The sequence below is a fragment of the Microtus ochrogaster genome, chromosome 1 (genome assembly GCF_000317375.1).
Source record: "Microtus ochrogaster isolate Prairie Vole_2 chromosome 1, MicOch1.0, whole genome shotgun sequence".
NCBI lineage: Eukaryota > Metazoa > Chordata > Mammalia > Rodentia > Cricetidae > Microtus > Microtus ochrogaster.
In genome coordinates this window covers 36,495,531-36,513,928 of record NC_022009.1, presented here as the reverse complement: position 1 = coordinate 36,513,928, position 18,398 = coordinate 36,495,531, and the positions used below count along the sequence as shown (strand labels likewise).

The window sequence follows — 18,398 nt, the reverse complement described above, 5'->3', positions numbered from 1 at the left end:
CTCCTTCCACACAGTGATGACGGTCTCTAGACCTCCTGACTCCTCCTTCCACACAGTGATGACGGTCTCTAGACCTCCTTTTGTATTTAGCTTTTTAAACCTCCTGTCTTTGAGACTGTTGGCTATTGCTGTGTAACAAACCAGCTCAGAACACAGTGCCTATTACAGTAGCCACTTTGGATCCCTGGGATTCCAGGCTCACCAGGACTCATGCTTCTGTGGCCTGCGGGCTCAGCCTGGAGCCTGCTGCTCTTGGATCTTAGATGGGCTCTCACGCATCAAGTCATGGCTCAGAGAGTGTTTCATGTGGCCTTGGGGCTTGCTCTGGGTCCTATCTACATAGGCCCAAGCAAGTCATTCTGGTGACCACAGTGAGCCAGAAGTCAGAGGAAGTGAGTCAGCCATTTTCTAAGCGCCTGTGCACGTCACGGCATACACTGTCCTTTTGATCAGAGAGGGGTGTTCATACGTCCAGGTTACCACACAAGTGCTTAAATAATTCCACCTGAGTCTGGCATGGTGCGCGCCTTTAATCCCAGTATTCAGGAGGTAGAGGCAGGTGTTCTCTGTGAGTTCAAGGCCAGCTTCGTCTACAGAGTGAGTTCCAGCACTGCCAAGGCTACAGAGAGAGACCCTGTCTTGAAAAAACAAACAAACAACAACAACAACAAAACCCACCTGTTTAATTATCCTTTCACGTCAGTCTGACTCAGGCCCCTCACACCCCTCCTCATTCTTATTGTCTGAGATGGGACAGGAAGGGGATTCCAAAACCACCTGCCCAGTCTAAAACCACAGGACTCAAGTGGCATAGGATGGAGGCTGAACACATTGAAATGCCAAAGTCCATGTGGTTTGTGCCGGCATGTTGGAGAGATGTGGTGGAAGTCAGAGACCCCAGCTCCAGGGTCAGACCCCAGCTTCAGGGTCAGACCCCAGCTCCAGGGTGATCCGGCTGTGGCCTTGGCCATGCCGCTTTCTCTCTCCTGCCTGGCTCACTGTGAGATGGTGACAATGATAGACTCACACCTTAATGATGTTTTTAGGAATTGCTTGGCACATGGCCATGTGTTTAGTAAGAGCATGCTATGGCCGGGCTGTCAGCGGTCCCCAGTATTCCGTTCCTCTGATAATACTGCAGACCCCCAAAACACAGGGAATGTGTCTTACAGAGCTTTTAGGCCCTATAGTATCCAGTGTCTCTATTCTGGGACATAGTGGGCCCTTCATGAAAGAAAGGATCATTCTTAGTAGCTGGTGTTGCTTGGTACCTACTGCATTCTATATGCATTGCATGTCTTTTGTGGGCCTTCCAATTGCCCCGAGGAAGTTAATAGGGACTAAGCGATTTGTCAGCCCCATACAGCTAGTAAGCCTGGTTCAGGTCTAAGGCTGAGACTTTCTCCCACCTCGTGCTGCTTGGGCTTCTCTGTCATGGAAACCACAGGCCTGGCCACTTTGCTGTCCAGCTGCTCCCTGTGAAGCTGGACACAGCACTCGCTTGTGCTCTGCTCTGTGCCCAGTCAGTACATGCAGGAGCAGGAAGGTGCTCGGATTCAAGGCTTTGGTGGGCAGACTTCTAAGGGCAGACCACAAGTGGACACGAGGGCAGCTCCGTGTCTGTTAGCTGCTTTCGGGCCTTTGTGCTGTCCTTTCCCTATCTTCTGGGTTGTTTCTGTGACTGATCCAGAGGGACAAACTCCATCTCCATAGCTCTACCCTCGGAGGAGTGCGAGTCTGTTTGATGCTTTCTCCTTTTATACTTAATTCTTAATCCATCTGAAATTAATATTCCTGTGGCTTGGGGGTGCCTTTCTTCTTTCTTGCCTCATTGTCCCAGCATGTAGCCAGATATTTCTGGCAGTAAGAACTGGTTTAGTGATGTCTGCCCCTTTTCTTGCTGGTAGATTGTGAACTGGGGACTCACAGGACTCTGACAGGTTCAGGCAGAGCCCACATTGGCCACCTAGACCCCTCCAGTATTAGAGCTGAGTCTTGTCTCTGAAAGATGTTTTGGTGAAAGCTCTTGATGCCTTAATTCTCTGTTCTGACTGGGAGAATGAGTGAAGGGGAACTGACCTTTTTTTTTTTTTTTTTGGAAGCGGACAAAGAAAACCATTTGTTCGGCAGATTAAAAGGGAGCCTAGAGAGTAAAAAAAAAGCATTCATGAGATTTTTTTTGTTATCGTGCTAAACTTAAAGTCAGACCATAAGCACTTGTTGGCCTGGAAGCCTGCTTCTTCCCTGACAGATATTAGGACACTGTAACACAGGTCACAAGAGCAGTGACTTCTGCAGGAGCTAGAGAAGTTAGTGTTGCCGTAGTAACTGATCACTGCCATGCCTGCTTGCATTTGGGCAGAGCCCTTCTGCAGTGAGCTCTGCCATTCTCATGGCCTGCACCTAGCGTTCTGAGATGGCATAGACCCATCCAGCCTTGGGGGGTCCAGTGAGGAGAACTGGCTTGGTGACCATGATGTTGTCACTTGCAAGCACATACCACCGGGAAACCTAGAAAGGGTCGTCTTTAGCAGGGCAGCTGTCTTAGTGAAGGTTTCTATTGCTGTGAAGAGACACCATGACCACAGCAACTCTTATAAAGAAACCATTTAATTGGGCATGGATCTCACTTACAGTTTCAGAGGTGACCAGGTGCATGGCGGCGTGCAGGCAGACATGGTGCTGGAGAAGTTGCTGAGAGTTCTACATCTTACAGGCAACAGGAAATGTCTGTCACACTGAGGGAAGCTTGAGCAAAGGAGACCTCAAAGCCTGTCCCCACAGTTACACACTGCCTCCAACAAGGCCAAGCCTACTCCAACAAAGCCAAGCCTACAAATAGTGCCACTCCCTTTTGGGGCCATTTTCTTTCAAACAACCACAGCAGCCCTGTGGAATTGTAATATCAGAGGAGCCAAGGTGGGGTCAGGGAATTGCCTCAGGCAGTAGAAGGTTAAGCCTGGAGGATGTGGTCCAGAGCCTTGTCTGTCAGAGATTAATTCACTGCTGTGCACTAGGCACAGACTCCAGGGCCTCACTTGCGATTTGGAAAGAATGAGCCCTTGTTTCAGAACTCTGCCTTATAGCCTAGATGGAACAGACAGGTAAACCAACACCCAGGTGAGGGTGCTTGAGCTTCCGGAGCAGCTGGGGTGGCCTGGGCTAGGCATGAGACGGGGAACATTCGCAATGCCTGGGTAGGATCTTACAGTGCCCTTCAGGGAATAGCAATGGTGCTGTCTCCAGGGTACCTGAGCGTGCCCCACGCTGGGTGCTCTGCTGACCTGTGTGGAGACCCTCTAAGGCTTTGGATGCCACACTTGTCTCCTCCCTGCTGCGCCAGCCTTTTACTGAGCTTACCTACCTGCTCTCTTCTCCAGACCTTTGTTCTCCCTCCTTCCTGTCCTTGGCTCTGGTAGAGTGTGCCATCCCTCAGCCTGGTACCCTTCCTGCTGTGCTCTCCAAAGTAGACAGGAAAAGGTTGGCATGGATTGATGATCAATAATCTTATCAATATTGTGCTTAATAAATACTCTGACATAGAAATTCACAACTTTTAAGGAAAAGTTCCATTTTCCCCTATATACAATTTAAAGTGACTTGCACGACTTTAATCCTAGCACTTTCAAAGCTGAGGCAGGTGGATCTCTGTGAGTTCCTGGCCAGCCTGGTCTACAGAGCTAGTTCCAGCATAGCCATGACTTTACAACAAGACCCTATCTTGGAAAAAAAAAAGAAAGAAAACCACTGAGCTCTGCCTGGCCTGTTGAACACTGGCACTCCTGGCCTGTTGCACACTGGCACTCCTGGCCCGTTGCACGCTGGCACTCCTGGCCTGTTGCACACTGGCACTCCTGGCCCATTGCACGCTAGCACTCCTGGCCCATTGCACACTGGCACGCCAGTAATCCCAGCTCTTGGAAGTTGAGTAGAAGGATTACAGGTTCCAGGACAGCTTACAGCAGGAGTTTTTTGTTTAGAAACAAACTAATAAAAGATTCTGTTCAGTGTGCACAATTTAAACTATAAAGATAAAAATATACATAGACCCCTAATTTTGTTACTCACAATTTTTTGTTAATTATTTTAGGCACCTTTATGGGGTCATAGACTTACACAGAAATGAATATTGAGACAAGCTTCTACAGATCTCACTCTTGTTCATTATGACGTCACTAGCCTTGGGCAGCTATTGACCCCTTGAGATGTGGCCAGCTTCCCTTGAGATGTGCTGTGCTTGTCAAGTGCACACTGGTTCTAGAAAACTGTGAGAACAGCTTTCCCTGCTGCCTGTTCCTTCCCACCCGCCTGGTGTTGGAGGTGTTGCTGTCTGCACCAGCCACCTTATGTGTCCAGGTGCCCTCTGTGGGTGTAACTTCCTTCTCTTCTGGCACTGGAAGCTGCTGTAGGCCACCTGACTCTATGTTACGAGACATTTGCTTTCTTCCCAAACATCTAAGGAATTCTATGCTCAGGAACCTAGCTTAGCTGTTCTGGGGTTCTAGCTCCTCTGAGGACTCTGGTCTTATTCTTAGGATACAGACAGCAGTACCCAGGCTTGTCGCTCTTGCCATTTGGGTGAACTGGTGCAAAGATGAGGTCACTGGGCCTTTGGTGGTTGGTGACTGTTTAATTGTAAATTTATGCAATATAGACAAAGTTGTTCTCAATTCTGTGTCAAGAATATTGTCCCCAAACCAACCTAAAGTCCATTGTAACCCAGCTGAGGTCCCCTAGACCCCGCCAGTAATAGGGTCCTTTTAGACCTTTGCAAGCTGACTGTATGTTTAGTTTACCTCTGTCGGTCTGTCACAGCAAAATACACCACAGTCAGGCTGGGGTATGAGTTGTTTTGGGTTCATCCAGAACAGTCTGGATGCGTGGGTTCCAAAGAGCTGTACCTGGCTTCTTTTTTAAAGCAAATTAACCAACGTGGCGTGGAGATTATAACTACTTGATACATAAAACTTAGGTGTGCATTGGTGTTTTACCTGCGTGTATGTCTGAGTGAGGATGTTTGGTCCCCTGGAACTGGAGTTACAGACAGTTGTGAGCTGCTATGCTGCTGCTGGAAATTGAACCTGGGTTCTCTGGAAGAGCAGTCAGTGCTCTTAACCCCTGAGCCATCTCTCCAGTCCCAGTGGAGAAGGCAGGGCTGTATAGTTGTGCTTTGTTGAGAGACTTCATTCAGGACACGTGACTAGGACAGTGTCCCGACTCGCTGTCCATTCTCAAGGCCACAGACTGGCAGAGTAGGGAGTTCCACTGCTCTTCTCTTGGCAGTAGACCACAGTGGATTATGTGTGTCCTAAGATCATCATGTTTCAGTACCACAGAATTGTTTTTACCTTTCCGAACTTGAATCTCCATGTTAAAATGTAGCCATCTTTCTGGAGTCAGTAGATATGAGGCAAGACTGCATGCTTGAACCAACACTGCTGCCGCTCCTTGCGAAGAAGCAGTCCCTCACATAGACCCAGCCTTAGGCTGTAAGATTCCTGAGAGCCTTGCCAGGAGCCTGGAACCTTGGGCCATGAGGGTCCTGAGGTCCCTGGGGCTTTCTTTCTAGCACACATACCATCTCTTGCTTCCATTTATCGTCTTGCCTTTCTTTGCAGATGATATGGCTGAACTTCTCCTAGGGGAGTCGAAGCTCGAGCAGCACTTGAAGGAGAAGCCCCTGCGCCAGGGAGCCAGTCCCCGCGGCCCCAGACCCCAGCTCACTGAAGTGCGCAAGCATCTGACTGCCGCCCTGGACCGAGGGAACCTCAAGGTACTGTGGGCCTCTGGGACCAGAAAGGGGTGGTGGGTGGTGCTGCCGTCATCTCCTAGGACAGTGTGAGCAGGGTATGTTTGCAGCACACCTGTACAGTGCTGGCGTTGTCCTCTTCAGCAGGCATGCTCCCTGCATGATCAGTACACACACCCTAGGCTGCCCGGCTTGTGAGACTGCCAGCCTCGCAGGGGTCTCTGCAATGCCATATTCTTCTGAGTGAGGGGATCGTTTCTCCCCAGGTTTTTGAAACAGTCTCATTATTAATTATAATTCAACATTAGTGCCTAGCTTCTTACTTAAATCACATGGTTAATGAATGTCATACACCCTGTAGCCAGAGCTGATGCCAATAGGCCAAGTGTTGCTTCATTGTGGAAGAGAGCCAGGAACCTCCCCCACCCTTGACTACCCCTTCGCTACCTGCTGGTCCAGGCCGTCTCAGCCCTGCCCCTCCAGCTTCTGTTTCTGGTCTCCACTGCTCAGTCTGCTCCTTTTCACACGGTTCCCCTCGCATGTTCCCTGGGAACCTGGCCATCCCTTTGTCTTGCCCTACCCCTCCCCTAGCCCTGGGGTCCAGCCTCTGCCACTTCCTGACATCACTCTCAATGTATCAGTTTCTTTTCCTGGTGATAAAATCCCCCGACAAAAGGAACTCAAGGGAGAGAAGCCAAAGAAGGCAGCAGGAGCTTGAAGCAACTGGTCACATCCACAGTCAGAGAGCAGAAAGCTGCAGACGCTTGTGCTCAGCCAGCTTTCTCCTTTGTATACAGTCTAAGATCCCACCACAACTAATCCCTCACGCGCATGCCCAGATGCTAAATATAGCTCACACAGGTGTGCCTGGAGGCTTGTCTCCTGGGTGATCCCAGAGTCTGTCACCCTGGTTTAGCTGATGGCACCTCCTCCGGCCTGCCTGTCTTATGCTCTGCCCTTCCTGGAATGTTTTCCACTGAGGACAACAGTTTCTGGGGAACTTTGGAAGTTATGATTTCTTCTTCCTTTTATCTGATAAATTGACTTCATCTTTCTCTTTCTGTCCCAGAATCCTCCTGGGCTGCCCCTGGCCTTTGCACTTTTCTGTTGTGTACCCTCCTTCCCCTCAGTCCCAGAGAGACCATAGTCTTTTTTTTTTAAAAAAATTATTTTTATTTTATATTTATGTGTACTTTGCCTACATGTATGTCTGTGTAACATATGTGTGCCTGATATCCTCAGAGGCCAGAGGAGAGTGTCAGAGCATCTGGAACTGGAGTTCCAGACAGTTGTGAGCCACCATATGGGTGTTGGGAATTGAACTCAAGTCCTTTATAGAAACAACACAGGCTCTTGACCACTGAGCAGTCTCTAACCCCAAGGCCATATTCTTTTGGAATTCTAGATTGGAAACTTGTGCTTCCTGTCAACTTGCTGTGTGGCCTTGGGAGGTCCCTTTCTCCTCTGGCTCAGTTTTGGTAGGTTTGGAGTGGGCTTTTTGAGATGGTCCCTTTGGACCCTCCCAGTTCTTGGCTGCTTCAAGCTGTGATCTTCCTCTGTCATCCGGCTTCCTCCTCTGTGCTGTTGTAAAAGGTCTTGGACAATGTTGGCCCAAGTATTCCATGACATGGAACCTCTCAGAGTGAACAAACTCCGCATCTGCTGCGTGAGCTGGCTCTAGAGGCTAACTGAGCACTTCATTGTCACGTAGGATGCTCAGGGGATCAAGAACACACTGCTGCAACTGGAGCCTTTAAAAGCTGGTCTTCCGAGATCTCCTGAGTAAATTGGGAGCATGGGGATCATGGGAGAGGGCTGAAGGGGGGGGGAGAGGAAGGAAGGGGAGCAGAGAAAAATATAGAGCTCAATGAAAATAATAATAATAATAATAAAGCTGGTCTTCACTTGCTAACTCGTGGCCAGTGCTGGGCCTCCCCTCACAGTTAGGGTACAGTTGTCTGCCTGGCATCTTTTCTTAACCGGGGCACCTGTTAACTTTGGTGATGGGTGCTGATCAGCAGGAGAAGGAGGAGGAACAGTGGATCCCTGGGGCAATGATGACAACCGGTCAGACCCAGTATGGAGGTATGACTCTATGAATATGTATTAAGAGGAGACATCTAGTTCATTTCTTTTCCTAATCCCTTACCTTCTTCTGGAACGTTAGTCATCCGTCTTACGTCTCTGCTCTCCATCCTTTGCAACCCAGTGTGGTAATAATGGTGAATTTCATATTGGAATTCCAGACTTAGTTTTAGTCTGGCTTTACAAGTCGTGTGATGTTGGGAAGTTCCTTAGCCTCTCTGAACTTCCTGTCTCTCAGGATTGTCCTGGGGTTCAAGTGTGGAAGTTCTTTAAAACTTTCCATGATACACCGGACGTGGGTTATCTACTGGTATCTTACTGCTTTTACTGAATTTTCTCCAGTTACCGGATTTTACTGTCCCCTGACTTATAAAGAGTGTTCTAGAGCTGCAGAGTGTATGTGTACATTTTTCTCTGTTCACACTAACATGACGCTTCTTTCCTTGACCAAGAGTCCATGAAAAGAGTAGATCCAACTGGCAATGCGGCCAAGGCAGATCTGGGGCCAGAGGTCAGAGGACAAGGAAGCAGCCTATGGTGGGCAGGGCAGCCCTGGTTCTGTGCAGGGCTCTTCTCCCCGCAGCAGGGAAGCTCAGTCGCTTTGGCCTCAGGTTGGCTGTTTGCTCACTGTACAATGCTGTGAATGGACTCAACCAGCAAGGTCCTCCCGGACCAGTTATCCTATGCTTCTGAGCTTGTCATTTTCTTCAAGCTGATTCAGATGGCCCTTCTGTTTCCTTTTTGTATTCTGTGTTTTTCTTGTGGCAAATACATGCTGCATAAAATTATTTCTCATCTAACCATTTGTAGGTGTATAGCTCAGTGTCAGTAAACAAGCCACAACCCTTAGATTTTCCCAAACAGAACCTCCATCCCCATTCGGGGAAGGTGCCAGAGGACTCCCTAGGAAACCATTCTGATGGTTGAGTGCCCCTGTGGTGGTGGGGATTCTTTATACCCTCTCTCCCTTCACAAGTCTGCTTTAGTCTTTGTCTTCAAAGCCACTTCTGGGTTTTTATACAGCTATGTCTCCCTTGACTCCCCTGACTCCTTTTGCTGCCATTGGCCCTTATTGTTCACCCTCTCATCTGCTCCAGGGCAGCCTGCGGCCTCTGTTCCCTTCTGAGAATCACCTGGAAGCTGCCTCAGCTGCTCTTCTCTACTCTGTGTGGTCCCAAGGGCCCTGCCATCCCACCCACTAAAGCTACTGGCATGCATGTTTCTAGGTGTACATAGGTTTAGCCTTGCTCAAGAACAAGTCCTGGGAGAGGAAAACGGACGTTTCCTTATCTAGGTAGCTGGGCGCTTCCTCTCTCTTTGGCTGATAGGGTGTAGGGGAGGCCGGCAGAAGATGAGTCTTGTAGATAATGGGAGAGGGGACGGGCGGAACCGTGACCCTTTAGCTGTCACAGAAGGGGACTCTGGTCAGTGACCTCAGCTTCCCCAACATGACTGGCTTCCTGCCTTTGTACCCTTTGGAAATCTTGACTTTGTGTAGTTTGGATTCCCTCTTGGGTATTGCTCACCACTTTGGGCAGGACCCACCTGGATGTCAGGCACCTCCCTCTTTTGAGACAATGCTCATATTCTCTACTTTGCCTTGGAAGCCTTTCTTCCTTCTTGATCCAGCCAGGCCAGCGGAGAGCTGCAGGGGTTTGTGTAGTTTAGCTTTATTAGGGAGTAAGTCACATACTGGGCCAACTACATCAGTGTACAGATGAGAGACTCTCATGTATTCCTGAAGTCGTGCAACCATCAACGCTGTTGGTTCTCAGACATTTTCTTTCATTAGCTCAAAAAGAAGTCCCGTACTCCCTGATGTCAGCCTCAGGCACACTCATAGTTATGATTCTGTAAATTCAACCCTTCTGGACTTTCCTTACCAATGGGGTCATCTTGTAATATGTATCAGTAATTCATTTTTTTTATTATGACAGTAATAACTTTATGGCTATCTCATGTTTTGATTGACACTTGGGTTTCTTGCACTTTGGGGCTATTGTGACTAATGGTACTTCCTGTGGAAGTTTTCCTGAAGCAAGCAGCAGGGCCCTAGGGAACACTGCATGTAATCTTGTAGGAATTTTTTTTTTCTGTCTTTTTCCTTCTAGTCAGAATTCCTACAAGAATCCAATCTGATCATGGCCAAGTTGAATTATGTGGAAGGAGATTATAAAGAAGCCTTGAACATCTATGCCCGGGTGGGCCTTGATGACTTGCCGCTGACAGCTGTACCTCCTTACAGGTTGAGGATGATCGCTGAAGCCTATGCTACCAAAGGTGAGGACCGCGTGCTTTCCTCTAGGCCCCTGCTTGACCTTTGTGCTCTTGACTTGCGATTAACTTGGTTATTCCCAGCAAAGCCACCAGGGTCGGTCCATGTGCTGGGTGATGTTAAGCCCATCACCTTGTTTCCTCAGCACCTCGGTTCTACAGTTTCCACCTTTTGGTAAAATTTCTAGATACCATGCCGTCTAGGCAGTGACTTTTTGGTAATTACGTGGCCACACAGCATATGTAGGAATCCACTTTATATGGTCGTCTGGCCACAGGACCAACCGTGTTTTATTTGTTGGTGCTACATTTGGGCTAAGTAAGGCCAGTTGCTGATTTCATAGCCATCACTGTAGCAGCCCTCTGAAGGATCTGCATTCAAGGGTCAAGGAAAGTGTAGCTGCTCTCCCCTAGCATGAAGCAGCTTGCGTGCGTGAGTGTGCGGAGAAGAAAGATGGGAGGCAGGGTGTCTGCTATCTGGCCAGTGCTATCGCCAAGCTGCCGATCCCTCCTCTGTGGTCATATCTGGTCATATTTGTGCCATGTGGTTAGAGGAGGGGGTCAAACCATGTGCAGAAAGCACTTACCATAGCGCCTGGCCCCTACTCGGTGCTCAGTAAGTGATGCTTTCCTGCTCGCCCCAGACAACCGTGTGAAGAGACTGGGACAGCGCCACCTTCTCAGAAGGAAGGAGAAGGCTCTCTGGGCTCACGGGGGTAGGGGATACTTAGAACTGGGCTTCCCAAGGCTACAGCATTCATAAATGGGCAGCATGAAGCCTCTGCTTGGCCTCCAGCCTCCCACCTTCCCAGGTACACGTTGCACCTGACTGTGGCTGACCCAGGATGGGGATCTGGCCACTTGTATGCTGCTGAGATGTGGAGCCGCAGGTGGTCCATCCTGTCTGACTGACCCATACTCTACGGCACCGAACAAGGCAAGCCCAAGGCTTACTTCTGAAGAGATTTATGAGAGGCCTGATGTCCTTACTCAGTTCCCAGGAGCCTCCAAAACCTCCCAATTCATCTAATTATCTAAATGTTCCTGAGTACTGGGAAAAGGTACCACTGCTCTTGACAGGCTCAAGCAGTTTAATGGGCATGGTCCTTTGAGGCTGTCTCCTGGGTTCTGAGAGTATCTGTTTTTGTTTGCCTCTGTCTGAGAAGCAGGGGCCTAGGGGCTGAACCCCAAGTCCGTCCTCTCTCTCTGGTGCATCTCACCCCCTAAGAGTCTTAGGCTGCTAGAGCTAGCTGTGTGTGCAAGCACACGCGAATGTATGCTCACTCCTCCAGGCCAGGAACAAAACTGTAGAATGAGCGAATCTTCCTTGGGTAGTTTCCAGTTAATGACCAGCCTGGGGGCTGGTGGGCTGTAACTGGGAGTTGGTTTGTTGGTTAGGGCTCCTGGGTGGCTCTGGATCTTCTTAGCATCAGAGTTCAGGCTTTTTTTCCCCTCAGTCTAAAAATGGAAAAGTGAACGTTGTCTGTCTGCAGGTCACTGCCTGCCCAGTCTTGTAGTCCCTGAGTTTGGCCCTAAGTAATAATGTACTTAGCAGTGGGCACTTAGATTCAAGACTGACACTGGCTCTTGAGACCTTGGCTAATGAGACCTGTGGCTTCTGTTAGCTTCTGATACCTGCAGGCATGGTGCAGAGTCATACATGTAGCGGGTCAATGAATAGTCACTTGGCCTAGAGGAAACAGCAGCAGTCTTGAAGGACCCAGACGCTGAGAGCCCGGATTGATGGTGAGGGGCCATGCAGAATGATAGTGTGAGCACCAATTCTTAGTATCTGCTTGGGCCTGTCTGTCACTGCCACATGCTGGCAGCGTTACAGCTCGTGTCCCTCAGTGTTCCCTTTGTCAAAGTCTCCATGGTTTATAAGGATTATATAAAATTATCTGTCAGTCTGTCTGTCTTAAAATGTTACCTGACACATAGTATAATAGTAATGTTAGTTAGGTTGGAAAGATGGCTTAGTGGTTAAGAGAGCTCTTTGCTGTTTTTGCAGAGGACCTGGTTTTGATTCCCAGCACCCACTTGGTGGCTCATCACCATCAGTAGGCACATATGTGGTGCATATCATACATGTATGCAGGCTAAACACTCATACACAGAAGAATAGAATAAAATAAAAAAACTTCAGAAGTATTAGTGGAGAACTGTGACTTCTGTCCTAGTTGGGAAACATACTGTGCTGGGAACCTTTGTAGACCGCTTCATTGACTCTTCCCTATTCCTGAGTTTGACATCTCTGCCTTTATTCACAGGGTCTGGAAGGCCAAGGATTGTGGGCACAGTATCATCTCACTGGTTCTCGTTCTCCTCATCTGTAGAGGATGATAGCAGTGTGTTGGGGAGGGGTGCACAGCAGCACTCGGTACACCCTTTGGCAGAGGAGCAGATTTGCTTGTTTCTGTTCCAGTTGTCCCTTGGACCTGACAGCCAGTAGATGTACCTCTCCTGACAACCTAAGGAATCCAGTTAGGGGCAGGAGAGAGGCTAGCTTTCCTGCAGGAACACTCTGCTGCCTCTTGGTCATACTTCCTGGATGTGTTGGAGGGAAACCGCTAAGGGCAGCTTATCTGATGATGAGGCATTAAGAGCTGATAAGTTAGGTGCCAGTGCCCAGGACAGCTGGAGAGGTATCTAAACAGGGTTGCTTGGGGGTGGGGCCTGGATGTGTGCCGGACCTGGATGTGTTCCCTGAGCCTCATTAATCTTGTCCAGGACTGACTTGGAAGGGCTTCCATTAATGATTTCATCAGAGAAGACCTTTCATGTTGGGATGTGCAGTCAGTTCAGGAACTATTTCATCAGGAGCAGGCATGCCCACAGCCCCACACAACTTCCTTCAGAGTGGGCTGGAGACACTGGTGAGGAGGACTCACAGAGGAAGGGAAATATCCTTGGGCCAGGCTTCTCTTCTCTTCTACCGACCATGATCAAGGGGCCCGTGCCGTGGTGTTAGCTAGCTTTCTCTACAGACTGCAGCATTCCGAGATCACTCTGCTTCCTGGCAGCGTGTGAAGGGGAACAGCAGTGAGGGGTGACAGCTAACCATGTGCAGGCTCCCCTTTGCAGAATGTCTCAGCGTTTGTCACCTGCTTTATTGCTTAGGATCAGCGCAGCCCTACACCCTCCTCCTGATTGTCCACTCTGTGCGTTAGGAGCCTTTCTATAAAGCAGCATGTGAGAGAAGGAACTGGGGCGTCTGCCTTCCACAGTGGGCCGCACAGAAGTTAGGAGAGCTCTCAGGCCAGACTTTTCACAAGTCTGCCAGTTTTCCCTAAGCGTGAGAGCCATGGTCTTTAAACAGGACGTGTTCAGAAAGGTTTGCGTTTAGTCAGGCTCAGCTGAAAGCACCGTGTCCTCACACACCCACACACTCAGCTCACTGCCATCAGCCCATCGGACAGACCCGCAGCGTCTGCCAGCAAAGAAAGAAGCTCCTGGAATTGCTGTTTTTGAGGAGCCTTCCCCCAGAACAGGGCCAGGCTAAGTCAACACCTCGGAGATGATCTACGGATGACTGTCGTTCACATCAGGCATTGCTCTTTTGCCACCACACTTTCTTTAGTCCTGAGCACATGGGTGCTCTCAGAAAAATGATAAAAACAAATTGAATTGGGAATTCTTCAGGTAGTGGGCAGCTGTGACTTGAATATCACCATGTTCTAAGAAGATGACACATTAATACCACTGAGGAAGCATTTATTTTTAATTAGGATTTCCCTCTCAATTTGAAAGAAAACAAAACAATGAAAGCATAACAACTCTCTGTATCAGGAAGAGATGTGCACAGAGAAGGCAGGAGAGGCAGTACAAACCAAAGCCATCCACTGATGCTGCATCCATGGGGCTCTCTGGACATGGGGCCACAGCTCCTGCCCAGGTAGACATGAGGGAGCCCTGTCTGGCACACTGACCTCAGCTCAGGCAAAAATTCCTTTGAAGTTCTGCCCAGATTTCTTTAGATGAAAGAAAACCCAGCTCAATCCCAGTGGCATCTGGGTCCTTCCAGACTGATTCTCTGGTCACCTGTCCTCCTGCTGGTTCCCGTTTGGGTTGGTCACCTGCCCTCCTGTGGTTCCCCTTTGAGTAGGTCACCTGTCCTTCTGCTGGTTCCTGTTTGGGTTGGTCACCTATCCTCCTGCTGGTTCCTATTCAAGTTGGTCACCTGTCCTTCTGCTGATTCCCATTTGGGTAAGTATAAGTGGAGTAGGTCTGGGCTCTGTGTCTCTTGGATTTGATGCTCAGGACTCAGCCAGGTCCTCAGTGAGTCTCGCTGGCCCTGACAGCTTTGCACTCCCATTCTTGATGGAGTATACATCCCATCATACCTATGATGTATACGTATTGTAACAATATCCAGAATGGGCCCAGCGTGGAGCGTGTGAAGAGGGGGTAGCCCACTTCAGAATCCGCGAAAGGGCAAGTGCCCATGACAAATACCCATAGTAGTGACTCTTCTGAGTAAGACTCCTCAGATAGATCCAGAGCCTTCTATTCCCTTTCTTCATTGAGGCAGCCCTGACAGGCAAACGGGGGAGCAAGCTAACTGCCCTGTGACAGGCCACTGTGGCCTTGGGAGCAGCCTGTCCAGTGGGTAGGAAGAACAGTCTGGAGGAGTTGAGCTAGGCTCGAGGGAGGGTTCTAGAGGAGATCTACATCTGTCGTTACAGCCTCGGCTTCCTTGGCCTGTCTTTATAAAAAGCTCTGGGGCAGGTGTGTAGACTGGGAACTCAGGGTATCATAAGGTGTCAGTCCCTGCAAAGAAGCTGCAGGATCTGGCCAGTGCAGAGCTGGAATTCTGTAGTGTGCACATGACCCTGAAGTCGGACCCTGATTTGTTCTGGTTCTGTTTTGTGACTTGTAAGAAATTTAATCTGACTGTCGTAGTTTTTCCCCAACAAAATGGGGCCAACAGTACTCTCACAAGAGTGTGGAGAAGACCAAAGGGGATAAGTAAGAAAATGCTTTGTAACACAAATGTTTCAAGCGCAGGACCTTGTGAGGCGTCATCTCAGTGCACCAGAGGTGGGAAACAAGATGGCTGCCTCCTCATCACTCCACGTCCTCACATCTGCACAGCCGTGAAGGCTTTGCCCTTGCACACTTGTTTGGTTGGGTTAGGGTCTCACTAGAGCTAGAGCCAGGAGTGGTGCTTCGAGCTGTCCCTGGCCTGAGTTCTTGACCCCTCCCCTCAGTGTAGACAAATGTATGTGTATTATATCCAGTTTGTAGATGCGTCAAAAGGACTTGGGCACATCATCTCCCTAGAGGCGTAGCTATTAGCAATCTATTGTGTTCTCTAGACACTCACCATACTTACTTGCTTGACTTTGGGTTTTTCTATAAAAATGGGATTTTTTTTTACATACTCTGCTTCTGTATATTTCCACCTTTGCTAGAGGTCTTGAGTACCTATCCCAATGACAGATACATTTCTGTAGTTTTTAGCAATTATCCAAGTTTTCATTGTGTGGGTAAGTTGTCACTATTTGAACACAGCTCTTGTTTTTACCTTTTCATCATTATCCCTAAGACAGTCATGTGCACCTCTTAGCCTGGGCTTTGTGTTTATTCCTCATGGTTTCCATAGGAAGTTCCCAGAAATAGAGATTCTGTGTCAAAAGAGAAGGACTTCTAGATTGTTCTGCAGAATGGCCAGATTTGTGTTAGGATTTGAATATGAAATGCTCTCCCAGGCTCATGTGTTGAAGCTTGGGCCCCAGCAGGTAGAGGTGTGTCAGGATATAATGGAAAGGAAGAGATGGGGCCCAGGTAGAAAAAGGGGGTTTCTGCCAGGCAATGGTGGCACACGCCTTTAATCCCAGCACTCAGGAGGCAGAGGCAGGCGGATCTCTGTGAATTTAAGGCCAGACTGGTCTGCAAAGCGAATTACAGGACAGTCAGAGCTGTTACACAGAGAGACCATACTCGAAAAACCAAAAAAGAAAGGGAAAGGAGCTTCCTGGAGGACTGCCCTGAAGAGGTACACCTTGTTCCTGCCTCCTTCCTTCTCAGCCCCACTGCGCCCTCTCCACATGGTGTTGCCATTTAAATGGTGGACCAGGTGACCCTGAGCTGAAGCCACTGTGGGCTGGGAGAAACTTGCCTTCCTTTGAGTCAGTTTCCTTGGGTGTTACAGCAGTGGAAAGCTGAGTGGAACAGATTCTGTGCCTGTCCTCCTTCCGTGTGAAGGTTAGCCTTCTCTGTGTGGCCAGCACCGTGTGACCAGCACTGTGTGACAGACAAATCGTGCCTGTGCCATATGGTCTAAGGCGGAAGACAAATTTCTGTCCCACCATCTTTCCAGAATACTGTTTATAACTTAAAAATGTGTGTGTGTGTGTGTGTGTGTGTGTGTGTGTACACCACAGCACACATACAGACGTTGAGGACAATATTCAAGATTCAGTGCTTTCTCTATGTGGGTTCTGGAAACTGAGCTGAGGCCCTTACCTGCTGGGCTCTCTTTCAGTGGTGTGCACAGCTTTAATCCCAGCACTCGGGAGGCAGAGGAAGGTGGGACCTCTGAGTGCAAGGCCAGCCTGGTCTACAAAGCAAGTTCCAGGACAGGCTCCAAAGTTACATAAAGAAACCCTGTCTTGAAAAACCAAAAATAAATAAATAAATAAAAATAAATAAATAAACGTTTTTAAGGAGTAATGCTGCTAGAAATAGCTGTGTATGGGTTGGGGTGGGCATGCATTTTCATGTTCCTAACTAGAAATGTATGCAAGAGTCACTGCATCGTGAGGTACCTCTGACTTTACTGTTTTGAGGAACTGAAAACTGTTTTCCAAAGGAGTTTCACCTGTTCAGAGGTGATTTTTTCCTTACCCAGTGACTATCAGCTGCAAACAACTTCTTTGTTAGGAGTGAGATTTTGTGTTCTCCTGTGTGACGGGGTTTTGTCTAGTTTGACCTCGCAGGTCTTATGTGTGCTGTCACAGTCTCTGAATTCATGTGTGCACCAGCCATGTTGTGTCTGGATGGCTCTTTCCCTGGAGTCACCCACCATCTCCTGGCTCTTAGAATCTTCCCACCTCCTCTTCTGCTTAGACCTCTGACCCTTGAGGAGAGGAGTTTGATCCCATTTAGGACTAATGATCCAAAGCCTCTCACCCTGGGCTCTCCACTGTCCAGTTGTGGGTCTCCGTTAGTACCATACACTGCAGGAAGAGGCATCTCTGGTCTCTGGGTGTGGTAGTGTGTCATCAGCAGTTGTGGGTCTCTCTGTTTAGCACCACACACTGTGGAAAGATGCGTCTATGGGCGTGGCAGTGTGTTATCAGTGTTATTTTGTTCCATGTTCCTAGAGCACAGTAATCATAGTTTTTGAAAAACTGAGCTTTGTTAAGGCCAGTGATTTTCTGTTTTTGGTTTTGTATCTGAAAATCATTGGCTAATTGAAGCAAGGAAGATTTATTCCTTTGGTTTATTCTACAAGGAACTTTGTGCTGTTAACTCATAAACTTAGGTCTCATAACTCCATCATGAGTTAATTTTTATTTTTTATGAGGGAAGGTCCAAACTCATTCTTTTGGGTGTGGAGTTCCTGTTGTTTTAGAACCATGGTTAAGGCCATTATTTTCCCATTGAATTGTCTCCCATGCTTGTTGTTGAACATAATTGTGAGTGCTCCTCTCTGTACTCCACTGGCCACGGTGTCTGTCCTTCGTCCTTCGTGCTGCGCTGTCATCATCCCTGGAGCCTTGGATAAGCCTTGGACTTGGGCAGTCTTCTGATTTACTTTTCCGGCTCAAGGTTGTCTCAGTTCTGTCGATTCCTTACATAGCCATATAAACTTTAGGGCAGGAGAATTTGAACAGTATTGTCATCTTCCAATCCATGAGCATGGAGTACTTTCTTTCACTTAAAGCATATTGTCTAGGTTCTTTGAGAATGCATCTCTTCTATTTCCTTTAAACATACTTCTCTAAGCACTTTATTCTTTTCTCTGTTACTATAAGCAGGATTGCTTCTCTGATTTTGTTTTGAGATTGCTCACTGCCGTGGACATGCGGCTGGTTTTCTTGTGCTTGTTTCATGTTCCACAGTCCAGCTGAACTCTTTACTCTCATAGACTCTTCAAGGGATTTTAGTGTTTTCTGTTTACTCTTGTGACACCTGTATACAGAGTTTTACTTCTGCCTCTTTCTTTCTTTCTTTCTTTCTTTCTTTCTTTCTTTCTTTCTTTCTTTCTTTCTTTCTTTCTCTCTTTCTTCTTTCTTTCTTTCTTTCTTTCTTCTTTCTTTCTTTCTTTCTTCCTCCCTCCCTC

At 48.3% G+C, this 18,398-nt stretch overlaps 1 protein-coding gene across 5 annotated transcripts in view; it reads left to right on the top strand.

The window, feature by feature from the left end:
* The first annotated feature begins 5,623 nt into the window (after nucleotides 1-5,623).
* Ttc7b (tetratricopeptide repeat domain 7B) overlaps nucleotides 5,624-18,398 on the top strand; it is a 190,113-nt gene continuing 177,338 nt past the window's right edge. For 4 of the 5 annotated variants that reach the window (XM_026780674.1, XM_005343452.3, XM_013346495.2 and 1 more), the window contains exons 1-2: nucleotides 5,624-5,773; nucleotides 9,946-10,114. In XM_026780674.1, coding sequence (XP_026636475.1) covers nucleotides 5,624-5,773; nucleotides 9,946-10,114 — 319 coding nt within the window. The remainder of the gene's footprint in view (nucleotides 5,774-9,945; nucleotides 10,115-18,398) is intronic. The other variant, XM_026780689.1, reaches the window with a different exon arrangement.